Genomic DNA, 10,973 nt, shown 5'->3' with positions numbered 1-10,973 from the left:
GGAATCTCCTGAGCTAACCGATGGGAGATGCTGAGTGTGTGTGTGTGCACACATGCATGCACACCCATGTACAAGCCAAGCTTTGCCCCTCTCTTTCGGAGACTAGGCTGCAGGGAAGCCCCAGACTCTGCTTCGCGATCAACGAACAGGAGCCTGCCCTCCATGGTGTTTCTTGCAAGACTGAATTAGGCCCTCAAAACAAAATGGTCAGAAAAGGAGGTGGTGTCGATGCACAACAGAGCAGCTTTGCAAGATCAGGACCTTCTCCCCTGCAAACCTGAGCTGCAAAATCCTGCAAATCCTTGCGCACTTACTCAACTACCCTGAGCTGTCCCACCAGAGAAGGCAGTGAAGTTAAGCACGTCCGTGTTGTGCAGGATTGGGGCCTTACTGACGTCTTTGCTGCTTCTGGCTGTTTTTTGGTAGTGATTTTTTTTAAGGCACGCTCCTCCTTGGAGCTGCTGCCCTCCATAGGTCTTCCCTATAAGTTCTTAAAAACATGGCTGTATTTCCTTAGAGGGGCTGAATGGATTGAGAACTTGCCATTAGTATTCATTAATTATTATTATGTATATGACAGTGATGCCTAAAAACCCCAGCCAATCTCAGGGCTCCCTTATGCTGGGCACAGTACACACACAGAGTGAGAGACAGCTCTGGCCCTAAAGAATTTGCAGTCTACATAAACAAGGCAGACAAAGAGTGGAAAGGGAAACTGGAGGCACGGAGCAGGGAAGTGATTTGACTGCAGTCACCTGGGACCAGGCACAGAACCCAGTTCTCAAACGCTAATGCAGGGCCTTGTTCACTGGACCATGCTACCTCTCAGCATTCCCGAGGGCTGGACTACCTTGAAACTGTCTGGGTACTAGAGGTTTAGGCCCCAATAGTGAGTTCTACGGAGAAGTTTCCCTTACTGAAGTCCTTGCAGGCTCAGGGCTTATATCCCATTATCTAAATATGCTGGATGAGGCTTTAGCCCCAGTTAGTTCCTGTTTTATGCAGAGAAGAGGCATATGGACAAACATTTTCAAGTTAATTTCCGGGAGCATCCTGAAATCCAGCTCCAATCACACTACCCTCCCATTAACCCCCCACTAGTACCCTCATTCAGTCTCTCCCCTCAATGCCTTGTACTCCCTGGTGTTAGTAGATATTAAACCTCTATCATTCTCTTAGACCTATACTAACCACAACCTTTGTATGCAAACCAAAGAGTATTCTGCCTTCTAACCCAAAGCATTTTGTCCTTTCTCTGAACTAGGGTGTATGTCCAAACACTGAAGTATATAGGATCAACAATGAAATCTCTTACCCTGACCCCACTGACCCATGGAGAATACGTCCAGATGTTCAGGCACAGACCCCTGGCAACTAACAAACAATGCCTGTTACCACAGATGTGTGTTGTGATGAACAAGAAGGTATGATTGATGAGGGGTACTTATGATCTAAATATGTTCAGTTATTGTAAGGGGTATGTTTATTGCATGTTATCTGTGATTTAGGAAATGACCCAGTGAAAGGTGTTCTTAGCTCATTGGGAACGACTTGTTGGCACAGATGTTCTTAGCAATAACAACTGGGTTAGAAATCCCTTTAGTTGATCACTCGTGTAATCTGAGATACCATAAAAGAAGTTCCATAAGCAATTAGGTAAATTGAGATATCGAAAACAGACCACAGAGTGGGATCAATTGTGAGAAAGTAGCTTCTCTTCCTCACAAAGGAATTTCTTTGTCCCACACACTATAGAAGGGAAGAGTTTGGGGAAGTTAAGCTGGAGGTGGACAAGCAGCTATCACTCCCCTCATGCAGAGGGGCTGGTAAAGGGTGCTGTTCTTTCTGTACTCTGCTGGATCCATAGCTGACTAGTAATCTCTGATTAAATAATTCTAGCTGACATCACACATTATTATGAATCAGAACACGTACCGGTAGAACACACAGCAAGGCAAGAAGACTTGCAGTCCCCACAGCTGGGACCTGGAGAGGCTTTAATAAGCTTGGCAGCATTCATGGAAGCAGGGCTGCAATTACACTCAGAGACATAGACTGCTCTTTGCTGGGTGTTGCAGCAGAACAGAACCAAACCATGCAGGCTTGCCTCCCATCCCTGCTGCCCCAAGTCCTGAGGGGGCTTTAACCCCACCCTTAGGAGGCCAGGATAACCCCCTGCTCCTTACCTTTCCATTACTGACCTACCTCCACCTAGCCCAGGTGTCTTCAAATCTACCACCCTGCCCTGCCATTGGATGCCGAGCTCAGACAAGCCCACCCCTCCTGCAATCCCATTGGCAGAAAGGAGAGCAACCACATTACCTAAAAGCCTGTGCTTTAGCCACACATACACATCACTCTCTTTCCCTGGCTCAGGGAGAGAGGGCTTGGTGCGCATATGTGACTTGATGCATGTGGTTCTGGGTAATGTAGTTTTTAAGGAGGGTGATAATAACATTACTAAATAGGGAGTTTGGGGGTTGTTGCAAATGGGAGTGTCCCTGACATGCCAGGAGGCTTGGTCAGTCTGAGCCCTAGTCTACATTACAGAGTTAGCTCGACGCAAAACAGCTTATGTCGACTTAACTACATAAGCAGCTACACTAAAATTTTGCTTCCGCTGATGTAACTCGCCCACTACACCGACTTAATAACGCCACCTCCGCGAGATGCGCTGAGACACAGCCAATGTGGCTAGGTCAAAGCAGAGTCAGTGTAGACACTGCACTGCTCACATCAAGTGTTGTTGGCTTTCCAAAGCTGACCCACAATGCCCGACACTGACAGGTCAATCGGTGCAAGCGCTCCTGGTAAGGACATGCCCCACCGACACAAGGAGCAAAATGCAGACGTGAAGAAGTGATGTAATTACTTCGGGTTTCAGAGTAGCAGCCGTGTTAGTCTGTATTCGTGTTAGTGATGCATCCGATGAAGTGAGCTGTAGCTCACGAAAGCTCATGCTCAAATAAATTGGTTAGTCTCTAAGGTGCCACAAGTCCTCCTTTTCTTTTTGTAATTACTTTGGCGGCTGTACGCCAATGTAAATTAGGTCGCCTTAATTGTGTAGTGTAGACATGCTCTGAGAGAAGGTGCCTTGTTAATGTGCTGTTCGTAGGAGGCATTTGGATCCATGAATAATCTTAGCAAACTTTCCAACAGTGATTGTCATTCTAACTCTCTCCATCACTCACGTCTCAGTCCATGTCCTTTTCTTCTTTAGTCCCTAGTCCGCCCATATCCATGTTCTCAGAAAACCATATTCACGTCCTATCAAAGCTAGGGGTTATTTCTTTGGGTGTTCATGGGTTTGACCCTACAGGCATTTAAGGATGCAACTTTACAAACCAGAGCAGGGACTTCAGGGTCAAGGCCCTGGACTAGCATTATTTATATTCATTTTTCCCTATTTTATCTTTCAAGGGCTTGCACTTTGCACGCGGGGCGTTGCACGGGCCCTTGTACTTTGCACCCGGGGCTGGCATTTACCCTTGCGCTTTGCACACGGACGTTGCACGTCACTGCCCTGGGCACATGGCCTGGCCCCAGGCGTGTGCTTTGCACACGGAATAAGGCTCGGGGGCTGCACGCTGGGATCGCACTTTGCACGCGCAGTGCTGCAGGGGGCCCCCTTCTGGGTACGTGCACGTGGCCCCTGCGCACGCGCAAGGCTCCAGGCCGCCACGCGCTCCCACGCCGCTTTCCCGCGTCGGCCCCGCCACGGAAGTGACGGAATGGGGCCGAGCCATGAACAGGATGTGACGTTTTATCCGCTGGCCGCACGAGCCGCGGCAGCCTCGCCCCGAGCACGCGGAGCAGCCATGGCACCGGGCGGGCAGGCGGGCGGCGGTGGCGGCCCCGGGTCCCCCCGCGAGGGGCTGCGGGACTGGGTCCGGAGCGCCTGCCGCTTCGCCGCCGACAGGAGCGACTTCCGCAGGTGCCCCCTGGCCGGGCCCCCGGGCTGAGCGCGCTGCTGTGGGGTGAGGGGGGCCGGGGCCCCCCCGGGAGCCGTGACAGCGCCCCCCGACGGGGGGGTCCCCCCCCCGGGAGCCGTGACAGCGCCCCCCGACGGGGGGGTCCCCCCCCGGGAGCCGTGACAGCGCCCCCCGACGGGGAGTCCGGGGGGTCCCCCCCCGGGAGCCGTGACAGCGCCCCCCGACGGGGGGGTCCCCCCCCGGGAGCCGTGACAGCGCCCCCCGACGGGGAGACGGGGGGGTCCCCCCCCGGGAGCCGTGACAGCGCCCCCCGACGGGGAGTCCGGGGGGTCCCCCCCCGGGAGCCGTGACAGCGCCCCCCGACGGGGGGGTCCCCCCCCGGGAGCCGTGACAGCGCCCCCCGACGGGGAGACGGGGGGGTCCCCCCCCGGGAGCCGTGACAGCGCCCCCCGACGGGGAGACGGGGGGGTCCCCCCCCGGGAGCCGTGACAGCGCCCCCCGACGGGGAGACGGGGGGGTCCCCCCCCCGGGAGCCGTGACAGCGCCCCCCGACGGGGGGTCCCCCCCCGGGAGCCGTGACTGCGCCCCCCGACGGGGAGTCCCCCCCGGGAGCCGTGACTGCGCCCCCCGACGGGGAGTCCCCCCCGGGAGCCGTGACTGCGCCCCCCGACGGGGAGTCCCCCCCGGGAGCCGTGACTGTGCCCCCCGACGGGGAGACGGGGGGGGTCCCCCCCCGGGAGCCGTGACTGCGCCCCCCGACGGGCTGTGACCTCAGCGTGGGGGAAAGCTGCTCTTCACGTGCCCTTGCAGGATCTGAGCTGTGGGCCTGTGGCTCCCCCCCAGGAGTCAGGCCTGGTTCCATGGCACTTATTGGAGCTGAGAGAGGGGGGAGGCTCTACATGTGCCTGGAACCTACCTTGCTCACTGAGGCTGTGGCCCCCAGAGCCCAGGAAGCGCGCACAGGCCTTTAAGCCATGACCGGGGTGGGTCACTGCAAGGGGTGGTGGCAGAGTTGGGTCAGGACATGGTGAAGACAAGTTAAAGGGAAACATTGCATTCAGTGAAAAATGCCGTTGAGGAAACAGAATCTGGAGCAGTGCTGTGTCTGCCCCATTGTTTTCAGCAGGGCAAGGTCCCTAAGTGACACCCTGAGAGGTGTGAGATTGTAAGGAGAAGGAGTTGTCTGGTAGCCAGAACTGGGGCCTGGCAGTCAGAGTTCCCTGGGTTCTGTTCCCCTCCAGCTGGGAGGAGGAAGACTGTGGTGTTGCAGCTAGACCAGGGAATGGGGCATCAGGAGTCCTGCAATCTACTTGTGGCTTTGTTACTGACTTGCCCTGTGACCTTGGACCAAGTGACAGCCTTCCTGGGGCTCTACTTCCACATCTGTAAAAGGGAGGAGGAGAACCTTTCCTATCTAGTAAGGAGGTTGAGGATGTATGTTTATTTCCTTTCAAATTTAAAGCACTTAATACAATTGTTATTAAGAGTTTGGTACTTTAGGGTAAAGATCCCAGACGTGTGAGGCAGGTAACATTTATCCTTTTACACAACATAAGTCAAGAATAATTCACAGGGCATCTCTAATAATTTTAAGCCTCTGTTGAAGAGAATACACTCCTGAAATAATTTTAAAAAAAAATCAAATTAGAAACAATTAAATCCTGTTCTCTGCATTTGCCTTTTTTCTGTTACCAAGATCTCTGGTATGTGAAAAACCTGACATCTGCTTGAGTTCATCTGATCCTGCTGCTTATTCCCTACCTGAAGTCATAATTCTGCTTGCCATAATTGTGGCAACAGCTAGTTACCATAGGAGGGGGAATAAGCAGCAGGAGAAAATTATTTCTTAAGACAAACATCCTGTTTTCATGGAAATCTCCCTAATATAGGATGAAGCAGGGGAAATACAGAATATAGATGGGAGTAGAATGGCTTCTAAACAGCAGGCCCTTCCTGAGGAGGCAGCAAAAAAGGGGAAACCCCCACCCACATCTAACATTGTTGCTTCTTCCAGCTATAGCATAGCTTGGCAATGACACTTAATATTTGTTTGTTTTTAAAGCCATCAGTGCTGGAGGTCTTGCTCTGTACATTTACAGTTGGTATTCTAGGTAGGAAACACTTTAATGTAGGCCAGACAACACCAGTTGCTTCAACAAATCTAACTTACTATGTATTTGTTTCAGAAACCTCATAGTTAACCTGGGGCTTTTTGCTGCTGGAGTCTGGGTAGCCCGAAACTTGACAGACATTGATTTGATGGCTCCTCAACCAGTTGCATAGCAGTACTAGTGAGTACCTGACATTGTGATGGTGTGGAAATACAGTTGTTGTTTGAATAATGAGAGGAAACAAACTAATCAGGATAATCAACGGTTTGGATAAAGGAGCAGCAATAGATATGGGAAGTTCTGGAGCTTTTGCATGACACAGGATTAAAAGACCGCAGTGCATGATTTTCTACAGAGGAAGACTGCTGCAGTCAAGTTGTGGGAACTGCACTTCTGGCTAATAGGGGCTCCACTGTGTGGAGCTATCAAACTTCAATATTAAAGTCTGTTTTGTGGAGGAGGAGTGTGCAAGCTAGAACTGGACTACGGGGCTGCGCAAGAGACTTCTTTAAAGTTCCAGGGCCTATGTCTCAGTTTCAAAGACTTACATAAATCTATGTCCACTTCCTTTGTAGGAGTCTCCCCTCCACTGCTTTATACTACCCCTTAGAGTTGTCAACAGCCTTCCACTTCCTGTGGATTGAGCTCCTCCCCCTCCTTTTTTCACACCTATTTTAGTGAAGCTGTACTAGTGTGATTTGCTCATTACTACATCCTTTTTTGCCAAGGCCTCAGGGTAAGGATGTTGTTTTGTAAACGGCCACTTACTGTGCAATCTGTGTTATGCCTTCTCCAAATATGTTGCGTATCTAAGACATTCTGATTAATGTAATGTACGGCACAGTCTCAACCTAGCCTCATGGTCAGTAATGGATATTCCAACCCAGCTGATTTTTAAGGTTACCTTAGGCTCTGAAATGCCCTTCAAATGGGCAGCAAAATTCAAATTACATAGATTTTTCCTTGATCCACATAATTATATAATCAGGTGAACATGCAAAAAGGTAGGCCCTGTAAAACTATAGGTATTTATATTGTGCCCTAAAATACAGTGTTCAGATACAAGACTGAACACCACCCATGCATTTAACCATCAACGGTAAGGTGTTTCACAACTCAAAGTGGTATTCTAGGGGAAACATGATTACCTTAGTGACTTCTCACCCAATGTCATTTTGTTACACTAGACCAGACACTTGGCTCTCTAACCCATCCTTTGTCTGATCTTTAATTGCAGATGTGAATAAAATGTACCTGCATCAAGTCTGAAGAGCTTCTAATCTCAGTGTGACAGGATGACCAAAATGATGATCAGAAGAGCTGTGTGGTGTTTGTTGCTTTTGTTCTAGTTAACTGAAAGTTCAGCAGCAGCTCTAAAATTGTATTTTAATTCAAGCATAGCTATCGTTCCACAATGAACAGTGATAAGTGAGGAGAAGCCATTTAACGCTTGATGTTTGTTGTATATTCAGTTCACCCCACTGAGCTCAATGTCTATTAAAGTAATCAGTTATATTTTCAAGACTTGTGAAGCTGTTGCATATTGAGTTTAATTCTGTACCATGTCTAGAAGCTTCTTATTAAATTATCATAAAATGTGTGAAATAATGACATTCTATTGCACTGGAATTTTATTCTTTTAATAGGAAACTTCATCTTACAAAACAAGGTGTAAAAAAGAGTAAAGATTTACAAAAATCATAAAAACATGATTCATATTTCACACCCAAAAGAGAAAGGAACAAGTCCTAATCCTGTGTTGTAAGCAGGACTTGTCAGCTATTTATTCAAAGGGAAAACAACATTTTTAAAAGCCCTAAGTAAACTCTAACCACCAGAAATGTACACGGATAAATGTTCAGACAGGATAAAGCTGGTGCATTTCTTTATCTTAAAGGAATTATGATTGTATGTTATACTTGGGGAAGAAGCTGTTTGGTGTTGCATAGCATTTTAGTGCCTTGGACTGGTTCTGCTAGTTGCCACCATTAAGTTGTTGTTGGAATCCAGCTGATCTTGGTGAGGCTATTCTATGGGAGGTGAAAGTGATGATATGGAGGATAGGCTCAGAAGCACTGCTCCTTTCTAGCTTTAATCATGTGCGTTGTCATGCTATAGCTACACAAACAGTAGCACATGTTCCAGCCCTGAGCATTATGCAGCACCACTGCAGCATGGCTTCAGATCCTTTGGAATTTTATGCATGAGTTCATCTATTACTGTGTTAAGAGGAGTCCTACACAGCACAGCCAACAGATTCAGGTGTCTGTTTTTTGGTGGGGTGTAGTGAGGGCCCTTCAGAGCAGATGGAGGAAATAAGTCAATTTCAGCTTTATCTAGTAAGTTAATTGGAAATAATCTCCGCCTAAATTTTCAGAACAAGTATTTCAGTATTCAGCAAAGGATGCTCATTATGAACTTAAGTCTCACTAAACAGGAGACATGTCCTCTTCCAACAAAAATTAAAAAGGGAAGAATATTGGATAGATTTAAACTTGATTCCTAAAGGTTTTTGACTTAACATCCTAACTTCTTCCTAGAACTTGGGTTCAGACAGGAGCCAGGTTATGCAGCTGTAGGCACACAATTCTGTCATGGTGAGTTACTGGATGTTGCCTGAAATAGAGCTCGTTTAACTTCCATAAGATTAGGAGCAGTCCTTCACCAATACATCTATGCACTGAAATGGCCAGCAATTAGTTAGATTCCTAGCTATCATCTGTGAAAGTCCTTGCAGCTAAGACAGCCTTGTTAATTACCAGAGCATGGTGTGTATCAGCTTAGGTAATTATTGATCAGGTAGCAGAAGCCTCTAGTACAGCTACACATAGCTTTGACTTAAAGCCCCCCACAAAAGTCACTGAAAAGCCAATGTCTGGCCAAGTTATTTTTTTCCCCTTCACACTTTGGGTTTCTCGCTCAAAAAAGCAAAAGAAACATCCATCCTTCATTTGTGCTTTCAAGAGAATGTTTAATGTTAAAAGAAAACTGTTCTTTCCAGCCTTGGCAAATATTTAAAGAACAGCAGTCTTCCAATGATCACCAAGCAAAGTGTTACTTTATAATGGGATTTTAAAAAGTACTTGGCCCTGGTTTAACTGCTCCTATTGAAGTCAATGGTGTAATTCCTATTGATTTAATGGGAGAAGAATTAGGCCAATCCAAGGGCTCTTCAAAATCCCAAACTTAATCACTATTCCATAAAGAAGCTTGGAAATCCATGATCAGAACTTGTAAATTAAGTTTACAATCTGGATCTAGACTGTTCTCAGTGGTAGCAGATGACAGAACAAGGAGTAATAGTCTCAAGTTGCAGTGGGGGAGGTTTAGGTCAGATTTTAGGAAAAACTTTTTCACTAGGAGGGTAGTGAAGCACTGGAATGCATTACCTAGGAAGGTGGTAGAAGCTCCTTCTTTTGAGATTTTTAAGGCCCGGCTTGACAAAACCCTGGCTGGGATGATTTAGTTGGGAATTGGCCCTGCTTTGAGCAGGGGGTTAGACTAGATGACCTCCTGAGGTCCCTTCCAACCCTGATATTCTATGAAGTTTATCTGTTATGTGAACATTTGTTTAAATTGGATTTTAAAACATTAAAAAGGGGAAAACTCTTGGAAAAACATTGAGGGGGATTTTATTTCAGGCAAACAATTTAGCTAACTTTTTTCCTCTCATATGAACTCTCTCTTTAATGGACACTAATAGTTATGGCATTGAGTAAGTTTCCCCCTTAATTTGTAAATGCTTATTTAAAGCTAAGTTAAAATGGATCAGTTCTACTTCACACCATGGGCTCCTCATGGTGCCAGTATCAAGGTCACTTCTGATTGGCAGCAGCCAGCAAGGGGCCCCTCAAACACTTACTCAAAGTTGAGTTTTCACATATTTGTGTGGTTTATTTGAGGCAGGGGGAAATCTGTACCTATGTGAATTTTAATTGTTAGGCCAAATGGTACTGTCAAGTGGTAAGGGCTTTCTAATACGATTAGGCAGGAGCGTATACAGTTGTAGCCTTGCCAGATCAGGAGTACTGAGTTAGACAGACTAAAGGTAGTATTACTTATCCAATCAGAAAGGTGCCAAGGTGTAGCTAGGCAACTGTTTAAAAAGGGACAGATTCTAGACTAGAGCAGGAAAAGCTGGCAGAAAAAGTCATTCACTTAAGGCTCTAGCTTGTCTCTTTTGATAGATACATTGTTAGGCCTTGTCTACACACAAGAGTTGTAGTGGTTTAACTATACTGGTATAGCTAAAGTGATACAATCCCCCCCACTCTCCAGTGTGGCTGCTGTTATACACGTATCCCACTGCAGCTTATTCCACAAATGAGAAGGGGAATAAGCCATACTGGTTTAAGCACTTTTCACCCAGCCACACGTAGGACATCGTATCACTTTAGTTATTGGTTTAAAAGAACCAAACTACACAACCCTAACTAAAAGTTATGCTGATAGAAAATGTGTGCAGACCAGACCTATTAATGTGCAACACACAGTACACTTCAAAAAATTACACTCCCAGAGCATGCATTACCCTACCATGTAGACAAGCTCTTAGATTGAGACTCTAATTACAAGTGCACTAACTGCTGTTCCATCTCAGGCCCTAGATGTTCTTTCTGCTCATCAAGCAAAAAGCCAGCATCAGAAAGTTCTCTACAGAGTTTAATTTTAACATGAAAAGAGTTCAGTTTCTCTCTCATATCTAAGGCAATAGTTTTCTACCCTGAAATGCTTAACCATAATTTTTTAATATTAAATCAAAGTACAAGCTATTAGTTGTCTATTCATTCCTTTTTTACCTCCAAGTGACCATTGTGGGGTTTAAGCAGGTGACTTCCTTTATATTTTTCTTTAAATCTCCAGAGAAGTGAGTGGATAGTTTCTGAGAAGGAATAGTTTTCCATTAAACTTATACTTTTTGTAGAATGAA

The 10,973-nt window shown here is 46.9% G+C and overlaps 1 protein-coding gene across 1 annotated transcript; it reads left to right on the top strand.

Moving 5' to 3' along the window:
• Window positions 1-3,698: 3,698 nt before the first annotated feature.
• TOMM6 (translocase of outer mitochondrial membrane 6) lies at window positions 3,699-7,656 on the top strand. Its single transcript, XM_073320481.2, has 3 exons — window positions 3,699-3,934; window positions 6,119-6,223; window positions 7,281-7,656. Exons 1-2 carry the CDS (start codon window positions 3,732-3,734, stop codon window positions 6,213-6,215), a joined length of 300 nt encoding a protein of 99 aa, XP_073176582.1. The 5' UTR covers window positions 3,699-3,731; the 3' UTR covers window positions 6,216-6,223; window positions 7,281-7,656.
• Window positions 7,657-10,973: the final 3,317 nt, after the last annotated feature.

Source organism: Lepidochelys kempii, chromosome 21 (genome assembly GCF_965140285.1).
Source record: "Lepidochelys kempii isolate rLepKem1 chromosome 21, rLepKem1.hap1, whole genome shotgun sequence".
Classification (NCBI taxonomy): domain Eukaryota; kingdom Metazoa; phylum Chordata; order Testudines; family Cheloniidae; genus Lepidochelys; species Lepidochelys kempii.
This window is presented reverse-complemented; position numbering and strand designations above follow the sequence as displayed.